This window comes from Herpailurus yagouaroundi, unplaced genomic scaffold (assembly GCF_014898765.1).
Source record: "Herpailurus yagouaroundi ecotype Mexico unplaced genomic scaffold, PumYag 67690, whole genome shotgun sequence".
NCBI lineage: Eukaryota > Metazoa > Chordata > Mammalia > Carnivora > Felidae > Herpailurus > Herpailurus yagouaroundi.
Genome location: NW_024420490.1, coordinates 3674635 through 3698898, shown reverse-complemented (window position 1 = coordinate 3698898; position 24264 = coordinate 3674635). Strand labels below are relative to the sequence as shown.

Here is a 24264-nt window from a genome sequence, read left to right as displayed (position 1 = left end):
CCCCCGCTCCGCCCCGAAGTTCCTCAGCGTTTAAGGCAAATTTCCTCTCCAGGGCTTCTCGAGCACACCCGAGGCAAAAAAGCTCAAGGGGAGACAAAGTGCCGCTAGACAGACCTTCTCTGGCATCAGGACCTGCCGCACCGGACTCCGGAGGGCTCGCAACGCTAGCTGTGGTATCCAGCCTTCCGGGACGTCCACGGCCAAAACCGTTAAGACGCCTGGAAACCGACCAACGGTCCTTTCACCGGAAGTCGGGCCCGAACACGTGACGTGTCCAGCGCGAGCCCCCCGGAAGCTCCGGAAATACGCGCGCGCCAGGTGCGCCCGGCACGCAGGTGCGCCCGGCACGCCGCTGCACCCGGCACGCAGCTGCACCCGGCACGCAAGTCTCCACGCGTGCGGTGGTTAACCAATTCCTCGGGCACCTGCGCAATGGGTGGGGAACGGGACGTTGCTAGGGAGACAGCCGAGGGGACGGGCTTTGGTTACCCTTGCGCTACCGGCAGTGCCCGCCTCCCAGCGCCTGTATCTGAGTGTTCGAATTCATTTGCCCGCTAAAGCTGCTGGGATTGCGACCCCGCCCTAAACCACAGGCGCTAGCCTCCAACGCTGAGAGGTGTTCCTGCGGCTGCGCAGGGGCGCCGGCGCGCCTGCGCGCTTTCTTCCAGCGCTGGAGAAGCCTCGTGGAGAGGGCTCGGCGGGGTGAAGCCGCTAGGCGCCTGGCCTCCCTACTGTCATTGGTTGGTTATTTGAAAATTTTGTTTTTTTAAATGTAATTCTGTCCCTCCTACCCCCTCCACAGACGTTGACTCTATCCTAGGTGTGCTAGTCATTGTTGAAATTCGAAGGTGGACAGGGGGCGGGGTCTTAGTTTTGGAGGTTTGGTACAAACAAGGGAAAAGTTATTTTAGGAAGTTGTTACCTCGTGGATAGGTGATACAGACCCTGGAGCCGGATTTACTGGGGTTGAATCCCAGCCCCAACACTTAGTTGCTTCAAGGCTTGAGGCGAGTTAAGTAATGGCCCTGTGCTTGCGCTTTCGCATCTGTAAAATGGGCACAGTGTGGGGAGTATATGAGTTTGAGTAAGCAAAGCACTTAGAACACTATCTGGCACATAAACTTGCTATGTAATAAAGGATACGTGACATTATTTAGTGGCATATTATATGTAGATTGAGGCTGCCCATCTTCAGAAGGAGGCACAGTCTGAGGCACCTGGGTGGCTCAGTTGGTTAAGGGTCTGACTCTTGATTTCTGCTCTCATAGCAGAAATAGTCTCATAGTTCCTTAGTTCGGGCTCTGTGCTGTTAGCACAGATTCTCTCCTTGCCTTTCCCCTCCCCTGCTCGCTCTCTTGCTCTCTCTCAAGATAAACCTTAAAAAAAAAAAAAAGGCACAGTCTGAGTAACTGTCAGAAGCAAAGCAGGTGAGTATTTTAAAGTAAAGCCATAAATCTTTTCTTGGCTCACAGAGGAGCTACAAGTATAGTATATATTGGAATTGTATTCTTTCAAATACAAAACGAGATTAGAGGGATGTCTGGCTGGCTCAGCCAGTAGAGTGTGAGACTATTGATCTCGGGCTTGTGAGTTGGAGCCTAGCAGCCCCAAGTATAGAGATTTAAAAAATCTAGGGGCACCTGGGTGGCTCAGTTTGTTAAGCATTGGACTCTTGATCTCAAATCAGGTCATGATCTCACCAACCGTGAGATCGAGCTCACTCATTGGGCTCTGTGCTGACGGCGTGGAGCCTGCTAGGGATTCTCTCTGCCCCTCCCCTGCTCGCTCACTCTCAAATAAACTTAAATAAAAAATAAAATTTAAAAATCTAAAAGACCAAAACATGATTAGAGCCCATTATACAGTATTTATTATTATTATTATTACTATTTTGCTCCTACTTTTGCTATAGCAGTTCCCTTCCTTTATGTCCAGTTTGAATAAAACACTTGGAGTTTGTGAAACCCCAAGAATACAATTACATAATCCAAGGGAAACCGGTTGTTTAATTGCAGTCACGTTTATTTGCAGTTTCTATACACACTTTCTAGGTAATCAAACTTTTCTGGTACATTTTTTTGAGAGGGGTTCACAATGAAACTGTCACCATTTTTACTAAAAATAAATACAAGACTTAAAGTGTTGCACAGCTCTAAAATATACAAAGGCTTGAATTGAATGTAAACGTTGAAAACATCTTACAAAAGAAACCATTTCTGCAACAATTTAAAAAGTTCATATTTACAAATATTACAAAAATACAAAATGGATGCAAGTCCATAAACCATTGTCTTTTTGGCCAGCATGAACTGGTTCTAGTACCAAAATAGTTACACCGTAACCTTCTTTATAGTTTTAAATCTTTGTCGTCATCTAGTTCTCTAAGTCGGCCGTCACTGCAGCAAATCGACTCACTCACTGACCTTTGGCAAGAGCAAACCGTGTGTTTTGTTTGCAACAACTAGTCCATGTCCTCTACTTAGCCAAAAAAAAAAAAAGGAAAAAAATTTCCCCCACACAACATAGACATGTTGCATAAACATAAAAGAACAAAAAATTTGCATCAGTGCAAACAACAGAAGAAAAGTTTGGATTGATGTTTTTCACGATACCTAATGTGTGTACCCTGCTTCAAAACGGCAGTGATGTTGAAGACAGCCCTCTAATTCTTGGTTTTATATGCTATGTAATAAAGCCATGTAGAATATTCCAGATTACTAAGGAATTTCTTACTATTTTTTTTTAAACTCAGTTTGTTGCTCAATACTCTTTCCACAGTGAATTTAAAATCCATCATTATTTGGGTTTTTTTTTAATCTATGAAATATAAAATAGAGAAACTCTGCTATAGATTTTTAGAGTAAACAAAATAAGTAAAACTATATTATAAGGGTTAGTTCTGTGATCATTACACATAGAAGGAATCTTATTGCCTCACAATTCAAGTCAGTATGTATTTTAAAAAATATATGGTACCATTACTTAAATTGATGTCAATAATAAAAAGGTGACATTTATTAAAGCCAATTCATGTGTTTCCTATCCAAGATTTAGAATCACTTTTAAAGCCCACATACCTTTCTTTACGCTTAAAAAACCCCTGACTACACAAAAGCCATACTGCAAACGAACTGCTTTTATGAAAATTACAAAAGATCACCTACTGTGACTGGAAATGACGGTTTCTTATCGCATTTGTCTAAAAACATTATTTTTTAAAATTTTGCCAAGTGTACTTTTCAAAGCATGAGAAAAAGTTATTCATGTTCCCATGTGGTGTCAAACCATGCTGGTTTTCTTGATTAACGGGTTCCAATGACAAGTGATGGTCCACTTTTTCAAACCCCCAAACATTTTTCTTTTAGTAAAAAGTATAACACTTTGTAAATGTTCAAATGTACCCTTTACCAGGTAGCTTATCTATCCCAGCACAAACACCCACACCCACACACACATACGTTCTCCCTCCTCTACCCCGCCACCCCCCAGCACCCATTTTACACACAAGGATGACAAGAAATTAAGAAATATTATTTGATAGTGAAAACAAATAGTAGAAGCCAGACATTTTTTTCTTTACAAACAAACAAAAAGCCAACAGCAATCAGATTCTCTAATTTTCAATCTGTAACATCTTAGAAAGTGTTTCTATCGAAAGACAGCATCTTCTTAGACCAGGCTTTCTCCTTCATATTGTATCAATTAAACCAAAGCCACAAACCCCCTGTTACACATCCTACTTTCCCAAATACCACTTGCATAAACTTAAAGCCAGCTGCTTATCAATTTCTTCATAACTCTGGTCTGTTCTATCATTCTAATTACATTCTATTCATTTATAGGCCATATCCCTTCTTAGTTCTCTCTACATTCTACCTTGTCCCAATCAAAACATATTCTAAGTACATAGCTGCTTATATTTCTGACAAAGCATTTCAAACATTAGTATCATTTCATGTTAAAATCAGAGGTGTAAGAACCATTTGCAGATTTCAACTTGTAACTACTTTTTTTTCAGCTTTAAGACAAGAAAATTCAAGTAATTTCAAGTAATTCAGCTTGTTTCCCTGCCTTCATTTTATCAGAGCACTCGCCCTGACATTTCCTTTCCCACCCACCACCCCTCCCCTTTCGCCATCAAGCAGATACAGTAAAATCAGACAAAAACTCATTTGTATGTAGTGTTGTGAACCAGAGCTGTTCCCCATTCCCAGTTTAACAGCGAATATAAATAATGCATATACACATACCTATTTCCCAACTATATTGTTCACAGTGTCATTTCTGTTACTTTTTAGGTAGCGTGAATCTCATCAGCACAGAGAGAAAGCTTCACTGAAAACTCATTGCAGGTACTTACTGATAAGTCAATAGCTCTGTGGCATGCTTATGTTTTATTTTTGTTAGTTAAAGAACCTGGAGCTAATTGCTACACTGTTTAAGGAGTTTATAGTCATTAGATTATGACTGTTTATGCCCCCAGTAGCCTAATATAAAACATAACCTAAAATTAAGTATTGTTTTCCCTATTCATTCTCTTGAAAGCAATCCATTGAAAAACTAAAAGTCTAAAAGACACTGTCAGATGCTGTTCTTCGGGGCTTTGTGTTGAGAATGATTCTTCTCATTGATTAAAAAAAAAAAAAATCAAAAGCATGCTTTCCATTCTGTCCAAATTACCACATGGTAAATCATAGCCATGTGTTACTATTTGCTTGTTTGGTGCTGCAATTTGTCACAAAAATGGTTAGGTCTGAATTCATTAATTTAAATTAATCACGTTTCAGTATATGACCTCAAGATTTCCTTTATTTCGCCAGTTTAAAATTCATAATTGAGGTTTATCACTCAGAAAATCATATTGGTGGACATTTAAATATGGTATTTGATATGAAAATGGTATTCACAGAATACAATTATTACAGTTTATTTCTTGTGTTTTTTAAACAGTTGGTGTGTAGTAGATAATTGGCCACATGTCCACTCGTCATTGATAAATCTATTTACACATTTTTATCAAAAATATGGTATTTACATGTGTGTAGTTCTTTCTTCTAAATTTTGCTGTAGTTCATTTTAATGTAAAAAAATACCAAACCTCCAGAGTAATTTCATCTTCTTAAGAATTATGACAGTGAGGGCTTTGTTTTTTGAATAGGCAGCTCTGGGAAAACTTTTTCTAGGTTTCATGAAAAGCAGACATCTTCAAATTCTGTATTATAAAAGGAATGAGATTGGGTAAATCAAACTATACTAAAGAAAAATATGAAAGACGGTGCAGCTACTTAAAAACATGGAAAATAATCAAGAAAGACCAAACCAGCTTCCATTTCCCCAGCGAATGTTTAGGAATTCGTTGGGAAGCAGCAATGGTGCCCGATGGTGCCCCGTGGTGTGCCGACACCTATCCCCCCTCCCGCCCCCCAGTCCTCCGCACCGGTCCTGCATCCTCTTAGGACCAAGGGCTCTGGCCTCTGCCAGCCAGCCTGGCCCGGGCCACCTAGGTGGAGCTCTGGGAGGACCGGTCGTCGTGGGGACTCCCGTCAGAATTTTCTGTCTCCCCCTCGGAGATGGCCTGCATGGGCGCGTTGTAGAGCCTGCAGCGGACGCTGTAGCGGCTGCTGCTGGCCGCGGGGGGCGCTCGGGAGCGCCCGACCCTTGCGGCTGCTGAGGTGGCAAAGTTCTTGGAGGAGAAGCCTTCTGCGTTCACTCTTGGGGAGCATGGAGACAGCGGGGACAACACCTCGGCTCCAGGGGCCCCCTGATGGGCCTCATGGGCGCTCTGCGGGGACTCCGCCGGGAGCTCCCCCGGGGGTTTGGGCAGGATGGGGCTCTTCAGGATCTCAGTAGCAGACATGCGGTAACTGGAATCCGAGCGGCTTCCTTTCTTGAGCAGCAGCAGCTTAAACTCTTCGTTCGATGTGTTGGACTTTTTGGCGTTTCGGTAGATGAGGCCGGGAGACCTCTGGCTGTTTGGCGTGGTCACGCTGCTGTTGGGCGAAGTGACAGAACCGGCTCCGGCGCTGCCGCTGCCAAGAGCAGCTCTCGATTTGCTTCGAGCAGACATATCCCCAGAATCTTTTCTTCCAAGGACTTTCCTCTTGGACCTTTCGAGAAAAGGAAAAATCTCAGTCTGTGTGGCTTTGTACGAAACTAAAATCATTAGGGCATATTCGTGCCCCTCCTTGAAGAGCGCCTCGGTGCACCCAAGCTGACCGGGTAGCAAGCGTTAGGGGAGTGGACATGAGGACGGAGATGTGGTCCTTGCCCCGATAGCACTCACAGCCTGAGGGAGACTTTCCGATAGCCAGTGGACGTGAACTGGTTCTAGAAATGACCATTTCACATAATGACTACTGTGGAGACTAGGGGATGTAGAGGAGGACCTATTGGGATGTTTTGCACGAGTGTGAGAAAATACTGCTGCCTGACTTCCGGTTAGAGGGTAGGCAGTGAAGGACTCTGGCTTTCTCTTGTTAAATCTGTCTCTTCACCACAGATAAAATGATCAGAGGTCTGGGGTTGGTTTCCAGGGAAATACCAGGAGAGCAAAGCGGGTGGAGGTGTGGATGGGACAGGATTAGCTAGAGGTTGATGGTTGGTAGGCTTGGGTGATGGGTGTGAGTGGGGTAGAGGAGATGAATCACACCATTCTGTCTCCTTTTTACATTTTCTGTACAAAGAAATTTCTTACGTGACTTTTAAAATAAATCAATCCGGTTTGGGCTGTAAATACAATTTTCCATAGCTGCTTGGTAACATCAGCACTGTATAAGTCAGTAAGCCAACTTTCTGTGCACAGCTGAAAACCTAGACCACCTCTGGAGCTCTACAAACTCTCACAAAAACGAGGTTATTCCTCTCACTGTGCTGTACATAAATAATTAAAGCCTACACAAATGCAAATCTTAAGATTACCAAGCTCAGAAAGTCTACCAAACCTAGGCATCCATCATCATATTATTTCTCTTGATAATAGTGTAAATTTAGCGAATCTTCAGCACGATTCAGTTCACTGATAAATAGTGGCAACATGCTCTTTCGCCAGCCTAAAAATCCATAGGATAGAGAAAATGTCAACTTTACAGTTGGAGACCAGCTTCATTTTGGTTCGCCCAAACCTTCCTGGTTGTTATGTTGCACATGCCAGTGTCCAGCACTGCCAACAGGGGAGGGGTTTCAAACTAACACTTGTTTGTAGCATCTACCGTATTCTAGACGCTAAAATGTTATCTTAGCGTCAAAACTGAACATGCGAGCTATAGGTATCTCCAACAACAGTAAGGAATAGGTAGAGAGGTTTTAACTGACAAGACTGGTCAGGAAGTAGCAGCGCTTAGACTCCATTCCAGATGCTTTTGACTCCACTACTTACATTCTGTCCACTATTCCAGATACTAACATTTGGTCCTGTGGGGTAAGAACTCGGCTCTGTAACTTATATAGCATTTTATTAACTGGTCCTAAGATAAAGTGGGGAAGGGAAATATAATTGGAGCTTAGCCTACACATGGAGCAAAGAAAACAAACTGATGATTCTTCACTCTCTGAGTGGAAAGGTGTGCCTGCTAAAGGAATAGCCACACAGAAGGCATTTCTGACTGACTCCTTTAAAAAAAGTTGAAGAGTGATGCTACTTCTTTATGAGAAAACCACATCAACGGAAAACTCGAGTTCCCTTAAAAACTAGAATTCCAGGGGAAATGATGGTAAGCTGCTTGCAAAAAAACTTGCTTCAAAAAATACAATTTCATAAGGTACAAGAGACAGTCCCCAAGTTTTGTCCTTTGGGAGTCCCATCTAGGTCATGGAGGCCTAGTGGAAGACAGCGGTCGTGGTTGTGAAAGGAGTAGGCACATCAGGATTGGATAGCTCAGTCTGATGTGGGATCACTTTCCAAGCACTAGTTCCTGCTCTGTTCATCGGCCACAAGTTGTAAGGAGTATATATTCTTGCACACATGGCTCTTGATCGCAGGTGGCAGGTGAGAGAATGTGAATGGGCAACATGGACACAACAGTGTCTTAGAAAAACAGCCCAGAGGACATTCTCTGTTCGTGGGATTTGGAGCACTAATTTTAGAGAAGGCCAGTGTTTTAAAGACATTTAAGTTTTAGGAAGATAGGGAAAAAAGGGAGCAGTGATTAGTTCTGAGCTATGAAATGGGCAAGTTTATACACTCTCTTGTCTCCAACTTGGGTTCTGTCTAGTGAATCAACTTGCATTGATCTCTGCTAGTGTAAGATTACAGCTGTGAGCATATTTTTTTTTTTTGGCTCAAGAAATTATTTTCAGTCCAAGATGACAGTAGCATTTGAGCTTTCACTCTAAGTTACTTAACCATAAATTGTTTTCAAATGAGAACTTGTTCTAGAATGTCTTTCCTATGGAAAAAACATCTCCCTTCAGCAGTTCTTATGAAAGTCTCTCAGTTGAGGTCAAGCTACATATAAAGGCTTGCATTGTCCTGCACAAATGTCAATCTGTCACTTTGACTTGGAAAAACAATTTTTCTTTGCTTTTTTGCTGAATGTATCACAAGTACACAAGGCTTTCCCATATTTGCATTTCATGAGATGCACTATAAAAAGGAAAACTTTCGTTATTGTTGCCTCACCTGTGAAAAAAGGAAAACTTTTGGTATTGTTGCCTCACCTGTGAATGACTGCAAATAAATCCTCAGTTGTACGAGGTTTGTTTGGAGACACGAACACACCCTCTGCTTCAGCCTGAGAGTCTTCACTGAGTGGCGAAATCATAGAGTCATCACTCGGTGACGATTCTTAAATTAAGAAAAAAAACCGCATCTTTAGGAGGAAGGTGCCAGGCATGCTGCTGTGTTTCAGTGACTTGTGGAATAAATGAACAACAGTTACCTTACTGCTGTTTTTAAAAAGATGTCTGTCACAGCTCAGTCCCTCAATAACAAAAACTTTTTATCTCAATTATTGTAATAAGTAAAAAAAAAAAAAAAGTGGAGGGAAACCAACCCCCAGGGTGGTGCTATGTTACAGGGAACATAAGAAAGGAAAAACTTAAGGAAGTGCCACGAGACACCTTTCCATTGTGACAAAGGTATCAACGACTGACCTTTCAGTGAAACCTCCTCCATACTTCCTTGGGTCTCCTCTGCTCCGCTGTTACCAGAGGCACTTTGGGCTGAAATACCTGAAGCAATATTTTCCTGCTCGGAACGTTTTTCAGGGCATGGATTTGCAGTTGATACCTCTGCTTCGTAGCTGATATTCCCAGGCACTTGGTCATGGTGGCGGCTCGTCCCCAGTTGATGCTTAAGTGGATTGCTTATGTCTGTGGGTCTGGTTGGTGCGTCCGACTGAGATGTGAGCACATCTGCAGACTCCAGGCGAGCAGCTTCCTCTCCACCTGCAGAGGATGCCTTCTGCGCCTGTGCCGGGGCTTCATCTGCACCAGCTCCATATTGGAGTGTTTTACCATCCACATCACTTAGGCAGGCGACAGAGACCCTCTGAAATCCTTCTGTGGGAAAGTCACAAGTTTTACTTGGTGTGTTTTCTGGAATGGGCTCACTCTCCATAGGTATTGGGTCTCTTGTGACACTTGACTCTAGAAGATTGCTACCAGCTGAGGTAACTGTTTCTGGGTCACAATGATTCTTTACATCAAAAGTATATTTTTTCTCTAGCTGTAGTTTATCTGGTCCCATCTCAAGTGCAGAGGAGTCTAAAAAGGACAGTATGGTGTCTTCAGTGGAGTACTGACGTGATACTGATTTCTTAGCCAAATGTGGCTTCATCTTGCCTGGCGACAGGGCAGCCATTGCGAGAGCATTGTCCTCTAAGTAGGGGAGATCTGTATTGTTGCCTTCTTTTTGTTTAGCTTCTTCAGACTTACTGATGGACCTAAGGTTCACAGATTTCAGGACTGTCGGTGTAATTGCAAGGGATGGTGGAGGATTGGACTTGAGTGTTTCTCCTACTGGGTTCTGCTTATTATGACTAAACACATGCAGTGGGTGACGGTGGTGGAATGGTTTATTCAAGACACTATGAAGAGCACTTAGGTCAAGATGGGTGGGAGGTATAATTGGAAGTTCAAGGTCTTTACTCAGTGACAGAGCTCCATCTTTTAAAGAGGGTTGCTGTAGTGAGGATTTCCTTTCTGGGACTTTCGGTTTTCTTTTGCTACCGCCAGGAGACAGTGGACCAGAAAAGAAAGCTGTAGGGAAAGAGGAGGTTGGTGTTTCAGACTGGCTCGAGTAGCCACTTGATGGGGATGCCAAGCTGGCCAGCTTTTCTGGTGAAGCCAGTTTAAACTCATTGTCAACAGAAGGAAGGGATGGGGTGGTGGCTCTTGATTCTGACTGGGATGTTTGGGACTCAGAGCTCTCTGGAGATTTGATGCATTCGATAACTGTGGTACCCGTAGCAGTGCTTGAATTAGATAAAGATCTGTAAGGATCGTTTGTTTTCAAGTCATTTAGAAGCCAGAGATCTGCATAGTGAGTTGAGTCAGCACCTTCATCTTTGAATGGTGGAATATCTGAAGTGTCTAACTGAGGTTCCTTAATACCATGTTCACTCTGATTCATCCAAGAAGATTCCTGCTTGGTGGGAAGGTTGGCATTTTCCATTCGAGAAGGCGTGTTGGAGAAATCAAGAGGCAGCTTCATTTCCCTGGAACTGTGAGGCAGGAGCTGGCCAGTGTTTATCTTTGGTTCTTTCTTCTCAGAAACGTCTGCATTTCCATCGGACTTCCTCAGTGATGAGCTCCGTTTAGGTGGGGTCGGCTTTGCCTTTGGTTTCCTGAAAGAGATGCTTGGTCTTCCCTGCCTCCTGTGGTCTAAGTAGTCCTGCCAGGCACAGTCCGGAAGAGTAGGAGGAACCCCCATGCCCTGGCCATTCTCTGGGCCCAGGGCTGCATAGTGACAGACATAACTCTTGTTACCTTTGAGGCCACAGTCAAAGTGCATGGAAGTGTAGTATCCTTCTGTGTCCACTGAAAAGTGAGAGCTAGTGTCTGCTTTGTCTGATGGAGACTTTTCCAGAAAGCTGTCATAGGTGGCCATGCTTGTGAAGCTCGGGCAGCCTAGGCTGTCTGCCTTGGGGCGTTCAGGACTAAAATCCTGGCGGCAGGAGGCATCGTGATGGTGATGCAGGTAGTTCCACTCACTGTCACTTGTGTTGCTGTTGTTGGGGTCATCCAGCAGGTCGGCCACCGTGGAGGTAAAGGAGTTTGCCCGGTGGCCTCTCACTTTATCCAGGTGGTCGTTGTACTGCTCGGTCACGAAGACAGTGGCATCCTCATTAGCATGAGGGGCCGTGTTTAGGGACAACTCCGAGTCACAGTGTGAAGAGCCAGTGAGGGGAGGAGAAGCTGCAGGAGGAATCGTCTCTGAGGTCTGTGAGGGGCATGTGGAGCTGCTCCCACTCCAGTTGCCGCTGGATGACTGGTGCTCGTCCTTCTGGTCCATGTGGCTGCTGAGGAGGACGCCAGCCGTGGAGATGCAGTGGATGGGGCTCCCAAAGGTGTCCGAGTTGGAAGAGATGTCACAGCTACCAGAATCGGCAGCCATTCGGGATAGACGCGACCTCCCTCTCTCATTTAACTTGTGCTGGGGGCTGTGAAGATGTTGAGAGCAAGCCAGGCCCAGAGCAGGCTGGCGTTCCTGTGCACTCGGGCTGCTGGGGGCGTCACTGCAATCATTAGTGTTTCTTTCTCGGTCACTCACGAAAGGCTCCCCCTCTTCATATGCCGAGGGTTTAGCACCAACTTTGGGCTCGGCATCCCCACCTCTGTTGCCCTCCCGGGGAAGGCTCCGAGATCTTGTGCGGCTGCTCACTGCTGTAGTAAACATGGCGTCGCCTTTGTCTGCCAACGCGGAGATGTTGCCGGCAGAATGAGAAAGGGAAGCTGCGATGCTCTGACCCCTTTGAGCTCTGATTCTCCTTCTGGATGGAGCAGCAATCAGAATATCTTCGGTTTGGCACTCCGAGTCCCTGGTTCCAGACCTCCTGTTGACAGTGCTGGAAGGGTCTGGATGTGTGTGCACGATCACATTCCTCTCCCTGGCCACAGGGGATTCATCAGAATCTAGGGCACATGGACAGCACAGTGAGATATTGTATACCTCAGCAGGCTAACACACATTCTGAGAGATGCCCACAAATCTGGGTGCGGCATACTGGATCTTTCTCTTTGAGAAAAAACAAGCAGCACGTAAAATTAGGAGAAAGTTAAAAGGCTTTGGGGAATCTGCCCATTTGCCTCTCTGTGTCTCTGTCCCTCTCCCTCTCCCTCTCTCCACACACACACACACATTTTCTTAGTGTATACTAAGAGAACATGTTCTTAGATCTTTTGTGAATTCTCTCTCTTCACTGTCAAATTATTTGCCCCAGTAAGTGATGACTATTTTTTTTTAAACTAAAGTTAAACTAAAGTGCATTTAGTCTTCTTGGCCACTATTCTTTTTTATTTTGTAATATATACTCAACAAAGTAAAACTCTTATAACTCATTATATGTAATAGTAGAGATACTACCCTAATAATAATAATAACAACAACAATAATAAAATGTAGGAAGAGATTCCTAAATACATGGAACAGAAAAAAAATAGAAAAAAAAGTCATAAAGCGTAACATGTTATCAGTATTCAATATTTAATTGAATATGCTTGAAATTTACCTTTTTAAAATAGTTAATGCCATAAAAGTATATCTCTTTAAATAAAGGTATAATTTTTTAAAAATAATTTTTCACAGAATCTTGTTAGTTTTTATTATTTCCCTCTTAATAAAACTTTAAAAAAATTACCAAAATATTACATTTCAGCCGTAAGACCTGAACATATATACCTAAATCCATAAGGTTAAAATCTTCATGGTCAAGGACAGAGATTCAAAAAGTAATACCACCAGCTTGCTGAACACAAAACAAGTACACACCATTTCAAAGCCTCTACAAGTTACCACACTGACTATTTTTAAGGAAGCTGATTAAAAGGCCGGCTTCCATTTCCCCTCCTTATAATCGCACCCAACAGAATGTTAACCATTAACAGTTTTATACCACACCTATTTCTTGTTGGACTCTTCTGGGGATACCCGAGATGGTTTTCCTCCTCCTCAGTTTTCGTCTCCGCTGTAGTACGGATTGTGAATGAACAAGAGAGCAGCGTATACTAGCCTCTCTGTCAAAACCAACTCCTGCAACCCACAAATAGGTCTCATTAGCCTTTAGAAATGGCAAACAAATTTTCATTTGCTTGGAACACAGTGATATTTATTGATTGGAAGTAAAGGAAGAGTTTGGATTAAGCCCGTGAATAAATATAAGGGAGCCCTTATTCAGCTCTTATTTAAATTACTCTGCGGTACATTAAGCTTTACTTCTAAATGCGGCTCTGCACAACAGCTTGCACTGCCAAGAGCAACAAGCAAAGCAGGAAAATCAAAAGAAAGAGGAGAGAAAAATAACATCAAAGAATCACTCTCACACAGAAACAGCTCCTTAAGGACTCACAACCTTTAGTTACTATTTACTGGGCTCTCTGATGCTGTCTTTGCAGAGTAGATCCAGAGCTAAGATGCTAACCCAAATTAGTTCAGCTAACATTTCCTGACCCATCTCTTCACTAAAAGCATCTTTGTGAGGTATCTTTTCCCTCTCTACCCACTACACTGCAACCCTACACACACACACACACACACACACACACACGCACACACACACGCACACACACACGCACGCACACTCTTTCTGTGACAAGAAAGTAGCCTAAAGATTTGTTTTTAAATTCTCATGTAACTCTTTCTACTTTCTTCTACTGACCCAGTTGGACACTTTTTGGTTTGGTACCAGGGTCTTATCAATATAAGAGGAAAGTACAAGACAGTCCCCAGTTCTGTCCTTGAGTGGGTCTGCCTTCTCCATCAGGTGGAAATGAAGCTGGGAGTCCCAGTCTTTACAGTGAGTCTCTGTTTGCTTTTATAAATACAGGGGCCAGACCTTGATGCCTATTTGTTTCTCTTTCCATAATCACATCATTGCTACGCTACAGGCAGTCTTATCAAATCTAGAATGGTGAAGGAGGTGGTGAGGAACTCAAACTCCTGTCTGGCATAGGCATGCGCCATGGATTTGTCAGCGTGAGCTTTGCCTCAGAAAGTCATGATGCCAAAAGTGCTTTGGAATCTGGTTACCTCATCATTTATCCTGACTGTTAAGCTTAGAGCAGGATGGCATGTTAAACTTCGGCTCAGCTATATAATGAAGCACTCTGAGTTCTGCTTAGCATCACAGTGACAACAGTTTCTAGAACTCACTTTGAAAAAAGTCTGAGATATCACATGATGAGTAATTACAATATTATTGGAGAATCTGTACTAACGGAATTTTCCTTTCTTAGCTCCAACCAAAAATTAAGATCCTTCATTCTACTCATACTAATTACAGGACGTCTGGCATACAGACACACTTTATGTTATATGGACGTAATTAGCAGCTTTCTCATTAAAGCTCTTGAAATCAGCATATAATCTAGGCTTTAGTCTGAGAGTTCCTGAAATAAAGCAGAAGGAACGATCTTCCTTTTTCCTGAATCACAAGACCCATAATCAAAGAACTAAATTTGAAAACAAGATTTACTTACAGTGTTAGGAAGAAAGCAGGTGGTGCTCAAATCGAATGTTCCCAGAATGGAAAGTTAGTTTAAGAGGATGCCAAAACGATACATTTTGACATCTACCTAATCCAACCCATTTAGATTGTGGACATCAGATAAAGTACACATCCTTAGAATAATTTATCCTACAAGTTGAGTAGATCATCGGGAAAATTACTCCCACCTCATAACCAGCTGATCAACCAGAATTCTTGTTTTTCAGGAAGGAAATAAGGTCTATCCCAGATACCTGTTCATCCTTTGCTCTCCACTTTATGGGAGAGAAATCTCAGTGGGGTTAATAATAGCCATGTCCAAAATGCATCTCAAGCGACATGCAATTTTTAGTCACATGGTACCAGGAAAAAAGTCAGTAATTATATGGCCATTTGGAAAATTTCAATATGCAAATAAGTTAAAATATAACTATTACAGATGTTTAAAGAAAGCCCAGTGGATAGATCGTTTTATGTCTATCTTTGAAAGTTAGAATATGTCATAACATTATTTTACTTAAAGCTGAGATTACCTGGAATTTACAATTGCTGCAGGCAAACTTTTCAAGAAAAGTCCGTACAGGTTTACATTTGACTTAGTCTAATACACTCTCAATACACAAGAGGAGGAAAGCAGAGAGGAATGGAAGACAGGCTTGCTGGATTAGAATAGAATTCAGCCTTCATCTCTGAATACATATATTTTTAGGTCAGAAATCACCAAAATCGATGCAGAAGTCTAAACGATCTTTTAAACAAGCCTACCTTCATCCAAGGAAGCCTGAAAACAGATTTTATAGTTGGTCTACAGGATCATTACTTGCCGTTTGAGGGACCTGGGGTTTGCTGTTTTCTCTCTTGCTGGGCCATGCATCATTATCATATGATTAATCACTGCTGCTTTCTCCATTATTTCAGTCAGCTATGACCAAAGAGCTGTTTGGTGACTTTTTTTCAAAAAGAAACTGTCCATCATTTACATAACAAGCGGCCCAGCAGAACATATGCAAATTGATGTTCAAAACCTGACAAAAGCATATTGAACATCTTCTGGGTTGTATTCTGATGAAAAAGGTATTGCTTGTTTACAAAGCGGTGTTCTTAACTGGTACACCCAGAAGCACAGGTTTTGAACATATTTAAAACACAGAATATTCTGACCCGACTGCCCCTAAGAAAAGAACAGAACGTTACCAGTGACATTGATGGGAATAATGCAAGAAGAGATCACTTGGGCATCTTGTTTCATTTTCTCTTCTGGTGTTGGGAGAGGCAGTGCTTTGCTCCAGTTGGTCTGCTTGTCCAGTGTCGAGGGGATATTGTGTACCGGGTTTTTCGGCCTCTGCCCTAACGTGACATCTGTGTCTTCATCTTCTGGGGGATGGGACTGCAAATGAAGTACATTCAGATTTCGCCATCATGGTTTATATGTAAGCACACATATTAAGGAATTTCCCAGTTAAGAACAGTGAGGTCAGATATAAACTTTTAGATCAAAGGAAGAATTCCTAGAAATAGTAAGCACAACTAATCGAAAGTTATGATTTCAATAGTCAAGAGACACAGAAGAAAAAATGGGCTACATGAACATGCTTTTCAGGTCAAATGGAATTAAGAGGAGAGACAGGTAGCCATAAATCCCCAAACTTCAAACTGAAGAAAAATCTGAGTCTCTAATCTAGTGAGAGGTAGATTCTGGATATCTATCTCGCTGTATATTGCTACTGAAAGTCTTGAGAGCTCAAAATGACTGGGATCAAAGGGAGAAGATGATATAGATGCCTACGAAAAGGTTCAGAAAACATCCCAGAAAACCTGGAGTCAGGAGACATTCTAGAACACATCACCTGGAAGGACAAAGCCTATCTTAATCTGAGAGGCTGGATTAAAACATAAGGAGTTAATTTTACTGCACGACAATGGCATTTGTGAATAACATTTGAAAAATGTAGTTTCACCAACGCTGCGTGCACATGGAAAAACAAATCCCCCCACTTACTACAGTGGAAAATACAAAAGCAGTTAATGGGGAGAAAGAGTCGAGAGGGCTTCTTTTTCAAATTCAGAATATAAAGGGCCTTAGCTGAGTTTCTTTCCGCTTTGCAGTGTGAAGCTTTTCTTCTAGCTGTTTAGTTAGAGGCCTTGACTTCTGTATGACATTTGAAAATTCTCCATCCAAACCCTTGATAGATATTAATATCGTCTACCTTTTACTTCAGGGCTGGGGTCCTAACCCAGGTTATTAAAAAGGCTCCATTCCAATTTTGATTTCAGGGTTGGGTTTCTAAACCAGATTATCTTAAAAGACCCAGTTTTCACCACTGAACCTAGTTCTCTTTCTTTACATAATTTGGAGGAAGGTGAGTGTATAAAATAAATACTTTTTCCTCTTATTCCAGTTAAGTTTTAATAATATTCTGTCCTAAAATCACAAAAAAATTTTTTTTCTCATCATATTTGGAAGCATTGTGTCCTGTTGACTCAGGATTTCACATATTGTCAAATTGTTCTCTGGTCCTCTTAAAGAGAAGATTTCAGAGCCACTTGTTTAAGTTAACCCCGCAGCATTTGCTTACCTTGTCAGAGGTATCTGCGAGGCCCCCCAACACACCCAACAGGATATGATTGCCCCGCCGCCCGAAAAATATGTTCGCCATGAACATTTTAGTAAAACATCGCAACCTTCTTTCTCTCTTCAGCTTTTGTGCAGATTCCCAGCGAAGCGAATAGCTCAAATAAAGTTGGAGCACAAAAGACTTTGTTTCCTAGGTAACTTCCAAAAAGAAAAAAAAAAAGTTTGGTGCATGCAAAACGAGAGACAGAAAAAGAGGCAGAGCGAGCGAGTGAGCGAGAGCTGGAAAGAAACCCCCACCACCAGAGGCCACATTTCCTAGGCGATTCCTTCCTTGAATAACAATGGGCTGGGAAACAAAGAAAGAATAGTGACCTGACTACAGGCTCTGACCAGCAGCCAAAAGCACGTTTTATTTAACGGCGACAGGGATAACTGGCTGCCCGAGAATCCTTTTGTCCTCTTCTCTTTTTTTGATTTGAGAAGTTTCACAGTTCTGATAAATATAGGGCAAGTCGGAATTTCTTCCCTTCGAACTATAAAGTCCAGGAGTGGCATTAGGTGATGCGTGTCTTGAACAGAGCTTTAATTGCAATTTAGGGGGGAAAAGTAAGTGGGAAAGACAGCCAAGGACACTGCTGTCTAAATCATATTTTATTTAATTCAAGTTAGGAAAATATCACTCTTAAAGTGGAGTTAAAAGAGTACCTGTTAGTTAGAAACAACAGTTTGCCATAGTTAAAGACAGAAGAAAGTGTCTGGAGAGAGTGGGATAGGGCTGTGATGGAATGTTCTCAGAACCAGTACCTTTCTACTCCATGGGGTCATGTGGCAACACTCAGTGGGGGAGGGCGAACGGGTGCTGTTAAACTATGAACATGAAATGCAAAAAAAGAAAAAATTAAAAACATGCACACAACATACAGTACACCCTGGTTAAACCAAGTCTGTAATATCAGTGAATGAATATATACTGGGATAGCTCCCTCCCTCCCTCCCTCCCTCCCTCTCTCTCTCTCTCTCTCTCCCTCTCCCTCCCTCCCTCCCTCCCTCTCTCCCTCTCTCCCTCTCCCCCTCTCCCCCTCTCCCTCCCTCCCTCCCTCCCTCCCTCTCCCCTTCCTTCCTTCTGAATACGTCCCTATTTTATGAGAAGTAGCATAAATAGCGGGTCCCTATTTTATGAGAAGTAGCATAAATAGCGGTTAAGAGCACAGACTTTGGAGCTAGACTGTCTGAGTTCAGATCCTGGTTCTACCACTTCTTTGCTTTGTGGCCAGGGACAAGTATTCAACCTTTCTAAGGTCAATTTCCTCATTTGGAAGATAGGGAGATAACAGCATCTATCTACCCTTCAGGATTCTTTTGAGGATTAAGTGAGTAAATATACAGAACAGATTGAGAAGAATGTTGGCACTCAATAAGCTCTCTAAGTCCGTGTCAGCTACTACCACCACTACTGCTACTATTATTATTGTCCTTACCTTGTAGCCGTGGCATATCTGTGACACTGTTTTTGCAAAATAGTGACTTTCCTTTAGCTCCCAATCCCAATTTGTTAATTTGGGAAATACTGAATTATTTTTCTTCCTTACAGTGAATTCATTTTCCTGTGAGCTCCTTGAAAGAAAATTCCCTGTGTGCAATGTCTTCCTCCAGGTTGCTTAAAATTTGCCTCTTCCTCATATTCATAGACTGTATTTGAAGACAAGACCAGGTTCAAGGGCATGTGACAAGGCCCTGCACTCAGGACACCAAGCTTTTTTGAGTAAGGGGCCCTACCTTTTCATTTTGCACCGGGCCCCACAAATTACGTAGCTGGTCCTATTTAGAGAATAATCAGGTAACTAGAATCCCCTTTTCAGGATCTACTGAGAAGGACGTTGAAACTCTTTTAAACTCTAAACCATGTCAGCTTTGGATTCAATTAGGCCTCTATTACAGCACTTTCCATATAGCATTGCTTTAACATAACCTGAACTATCCCTGGATGTGTCTATTTCTTCTGTTAGATTATGAGTTCCTAGGGGTCAGGAGCCATATTTGATTTTCTTTTCAGTCTTCCATGACGCCAGCAAAATGCCTCCTCATTGTAAGGGCTCAACAAATTATTTTGTGCCTTTGAATGATATGAGCCCTGTGTGTTCTAACACTGATGGAAAACCCAAATACAGTAAGGATTGTGTTCAAGATATCAGGAGGAAGCAGACACCACAGAACCCACGGGTACTCAACCATCTTAGTGCCGATAGGTGGAAACAAATAGAGGAAACCACAAGCAGCGTTTGGTTCCATCAGAGGCTCAGTATTTATGTATTCCAGTTCTAACCTGTTCTTAAGCCTATGGCAGACATATGTTTTGGAGGTGGAATGCTCAAGGTCTAATTCTCTTCTAAGCTTCTAAATTTTAACTGACAGGGTTGCTCATTAATTTTTAAGCAAAGCAAATGCCATCTCCTCAGGCCCGGTTAACTTTGATCTCAATGTTATTTAAGATAAATGATTTTTGTAGGGTCTATGGCTCCCTCATTGAAAATGATTATTTTGGGGTGCCTGGGTGGCTCAGTTGAACATCCAGCTTTGGCTCAGGTCATGATCTTGCGGTTCGTGAGTTCGAGCCCCGCGTCAGGCTCTGTGCTGACAGCTCAGAGCCTGGAGCCTGCTTCAGATTCTGTGTCCCCTTCTCTCGCCTCACCCCCACCCCGGCTTGTGCTCTCTCTCTGTCTTTCAAAAATGAATAAACATGAAAAATTTTTTTAAATAAAAAAAAGGAAAAATGATTATTTTGACAGATGTGCTGTATGTGGCCTGAGTTCAAGCATTAACCTGGGTCTCTCCTAAGAATCAGTCACAGATAGTGATGTGCAGGTCTCAAGACGCTTGGGTATGCAAAATAGCAAACTCACGGAAGTAGGAAAAAGGGAGCCAGAAAACAAAGCCCACGTGGTAAAGGAACCTGTTTCCAAGAAACCAAAGGCTCCAGTGTCTCATGAAAGGATTTCAAAAAACTACACAGCAGGAAACTGCAGGGCATAACATATTAATGATCTTAATATTAGTATGTTTGGTCATTTGCCTTAAATCTTCCAAGTCATCTCTCCTGTTGAGTATTTTTGCCAGGAGTGAGGGATGAGGAGTGGTTTTTATTTTTTCATCAGTTTTAGAAGGCCTCCATCCCATTAAACAATCATGAGGTAACATCTGGAAGTGACTAAGGATGGCAAGTCCAGAGAGAGCTCAGTCCGTTCTGTTTTGGTCACCATCATGAAGTCAAGGTCTGTCTGTAATCTTTCACAGAAGATTGCTTCTCAGATAATCGGTCTCTCAGCTATTTCGATAGTAGCTCCAACCTCCAGCTTGTGAGGGCTGAAACTAGGTACTCTTGAGCTTGTGTGTGAAAGGACTGTGTTCTTTGGTTCCACCGCCCGACTAAAGCACTCAAGTTCCTGCAGATGGTCTGTTGATTTAGGGTATTTAGGCTTATAATATTCAAATGGACTTTCGTTTCATTTCTGTCATGAAATTAGTAACTGCTTGAGGGTAGTGTTTTAAAGCATTCTCTCTCCTAGGTGTTTGGTCAAAGGAAGCGAGAGCGTTCTGATTATTTCTGATTAGATTTTTACATGGTGAATGCAGTAATCAGTTCATAGAATTTTCTTCTCAATTATTTAAGAAATAAAACTGAAAGAAAACTGTTACCTCAGCACATCTCTGCACGGCCCAGCATGCCTCTCCTTAATGGGTGCAGATGGGTAAGGTGAGGAAAAGCTGCATGCTGGTCAAGCTTGTGTGAGTTACATTATTCTGTATAGGCTCTATTTGAATGAATGCTATTGCTTATTCTTAGTAAGACTTATAAGGGCAGAAACCATTTCTTGTTCATAACCATATTCCTACTGCTTTGGTACTGCTTAAACAAAATGTGTTGTACTGCCAGCTAGCACCCCCGTGTGCCTAGCATAAGCAAACAGAGAAATCCTCTCAAAAGAGAGAAGATCAAATTATTTCCACATAGAATTTTTCAGTATAACATTCAGCACAAAGTCAAAGATAACAAGGCAAGAGCAGGAGACCAGACAGCATGAGCAAGGAGAGTCCAAAACAATAGTTGATAGAAGCAGACCCATAGGGCCTCCTGCTCTTGAAATTACCACTGCGTGCAGGAGTAGCAGTGAACAACCTAGGCTTCCCCAGAATACATGGGTGGGAAGATTGTTAGACCATTCATTCATTCATTCATTCATTCATTCAAGAGCATTTCTTTGAAGGTCAAAATCAGCCCCAGTGGAAACAAACTGTCACATGAAAAATGATATCCCTCTCATGGGTATAGGCATGCTCACTGCACAATTCTTTTGACTTTTCTGTACTTCCAAATTTTCTCATAAACAAATGTTGAAGAAAAACACATACATAAAACTTTCTCCTTCCTTTTCTAGGTTCCCATTCTGGCCCTCCTACCACTGATTTTGAGAGGGCTTAGACTCCAAGATGCACCATTTTAGAATCAGCCACCGCTGGTCTTGCCCATCTTGTCCCTGACAAAAGATGCTTTTTGGATGCTTGCATCCCATTTCTGTCCCTGATGGCCCCATAATTTACACCCTCACATCCTTTCTCTAGCTGCCCAGGAAACTGCTTCCACGAAAGCTAGAGTTATATATTTTTGGTCAGTGTTCAGAGCAGGAAATAACAGACATTATTAATTTCTTCACTTTTGTGGCTGTGAACAAGCATTTCTCCAAAGATCTCAAGATTTGCCCCCACCTTTGTCTTACTGCCAAAAGAAAAATATAATCTCTCCACATTTTATTTTCTTTTTGGTTTTATTTTGTCTGTTGATGGGAGCTTATTGTGCTTCAAAACTCTCCAAAAGACATCTGTTAAAATGTTGTGAGTATTTCAAAAGGAAATGTTTTGAAAATTTGGCTCTGGTGTGTGATCTAACTGATAACACATGGCATTTATAGCAGCTGACTTTGAGGGCTGATTTATTACTGTCGTGCTGTCTTAAACATGAGAAATATTTACTAGAAAATGGATGTTGTGGTACACTTTGGTAGGGGAATAAAACCTTAGAGTAAAGATGTTCATTGCAAGCCAAGTGGGTTCCCGGTGAGGTGATCTGGGCTCTTATTGTCACCCTACTCTGAGACTTACTTGTCCTTAGACCTGGTCCCTGCATTTATGCACAGCTTATAGCCCATTTGTGAGATGGAGGAGACCTTGTCTGCCTCAGATTTTTCTTTACTGGAGTGTGTGTATGTGTTGCACATAAACATGAAGTGTTTGGTCTTTCTGGAGGGCTTAAAGGAACACCTTCACATAGCACCCTTAGTGCCACAGTTACATGGCACTTTTATTCCATGATGGTGTCCCACAGTCTCCTCGTGGCTGGCATTGTGCTCTTCCAGACATGTTTAATGACATCATTTCTGACTCATGCTGTGCTCCTCCCTTTCCTCTCTCCTCAACTCCAACATTTACCATAGGGAACAACCTTGGGAAAACAAAATGAAGTTAAGTAAAAGCTTAGGGCGCATCCTGTGCTTTCTCTGTCCTAAGCCTTTCTTCCCTTCCTGGTGTTTCCTTTGTCACCACTCTCTCCCAGGCAGCAGGAGCCTTCATGCTTCCCCTAAGGAAGCTGCTGAATGCAGCACCCCCAAGTGCCCAAACCCTTCACGCCACGTTCCCAGCCAGCTGTGAGGGTAGACAGGAGCCCACAGGTGCATTCATGTTAATGTGCTGAGAACTCCTAGTGAAAAGCCCAAAGGAGCACGTCTCTGAAGCAGAATTCTGGACAGTGGTTATAGGCCAGGAGGGAGATATTTGGGAACAAGTGCCTACTAGGTTCTTTAACCGTTTTACACATTACTATCTATTTAAAACAGCACAACTCCTAAATGTGCAGGACTGGGGAAAACGGCCTTAATCATTGATAAATCTGCTTTTCCAAATCATAACTTTTTTTCTCTTCTCTGGTGGATATTGCCACCACCACTTCCTCACTTCTCCTGAGAAACACTTTGTAAAAGGAAATATACAAAAGGCCAATAAGCATATGCAAGGGCCCTCAACATCATTTCTCATCAGGAAAATTCAAATGAAAACCACAAGCAAATACTGCTATATGTTAGAGGGGCTAAAATTAAAAATATTAATACACCAAGTGTTGACAAAGATGAAAAGCAAGTAGAGCTCTCATAAATTGATGAGGGGAGGGTAAAATGGTATAGTCATTTCAGAGACTGGCAATATCTAACAAACCTGACATATGTCTACCCTTTAATTCCTTCTTAGGTAAATGGAGGTAAGAAGAATGAGTATGTCCACAGAAAGCCTTGCACAGAAATATTTACAGCAACTTTATTCACAAAGTCCCTCCCCCAAAACCCTCACAACTAGAAACACCTCAAATATCTACCAACAACAGAATGGGTAAACAAATTGGGAACTACTGTATTCATGCAATGCAGTACTACCCGGTAATAAAGAAGAATACAGTATTGCTACGTACAACATTGCCCTCAAAAAAGTATGTGGAGTGAAAAAAGCCAGACACCAAAGAGTATGTGCTCATTCACTTTTGAATCCCATCTTGTTGATAGACGTCTCAGGTATGAGATCCGTGTCTAGAGAGCAGAACACGAACGCAATGGCAACGGTGCAGTTTTTACCCAAAGAGAGGTTTTTTGAAAGATAGCAGGTAACCACAAAGAATCTCTCTCTCCTTTTGATCTCAGCTGGAACTGAATGCAAATTCTTAGGGTGATGGAATGCAAAATGATTTTATGTATTTTAAAGTTCAGGAACACTTTATTTAATGGTGTTCTATGAATGAAGTGATTTAAATGTGCCGAGCATAACAAAATTCTACTTTGAAGCCTGTGTGGAAGGTAGTCCCCATGTGAATGGAAAAGAGGGCTCCAGGGAGGCCGGGACGGAGAGCACTTCCTGCTGCTGCTCAGTCACTTATTCATGGGAGTTGCTCTGGACTGTCAGGGAGAACACAAAACAAGGCCTACTGGGCCACGACCACTGTGATGTTGACGC

At 42.4% G+C, this 24264-nt stretch overlaps 1 protein-coding gene and 1 pseudogene across 2 annotated transcripts in view; one reads left to right on the top strand and one right to left on the bottom strand.

The window, feature by feature from the left end:
• Positions 1–363: 363 nt before the first annotated feature.
• The window catches only part of LOC121025611 (calcineurin B homologous protein 1-like), a 31367-nt pseudogene continuing 7466 nt past the window's right edge, over positions 364–24264 (top strand).
• Positions 2005–24264, bottom strand: part of NHS (NHS actin remodeling regulator) — a 103725-nt gene continuing 81465 nt past the window's right edge. The window contains exons 4-9 of one of the 2 annotated variants that reach the window (XM_040468201.1): positions 18022–18084; positions 15837–16029; positions 13058–13189; positions 9091–12072; positions 8656–8782; positions 2005–6107 (exon numbers count right to left, since the gene is read on the bottom strand). In XM_040468201.1, coding sequence (XP_040324135.1) covers positions 5501–6107; positions 8656–8782; positions 9091–12072; positions 13058–13189; positions 15837–16029; positions 18022–18084 — 4104 coding nt within the window. In that variant the 3' untranslated portion in view covers positions 2005–5500. The other variant, XM_040468202.1, reaches the window with a different exon arrangement.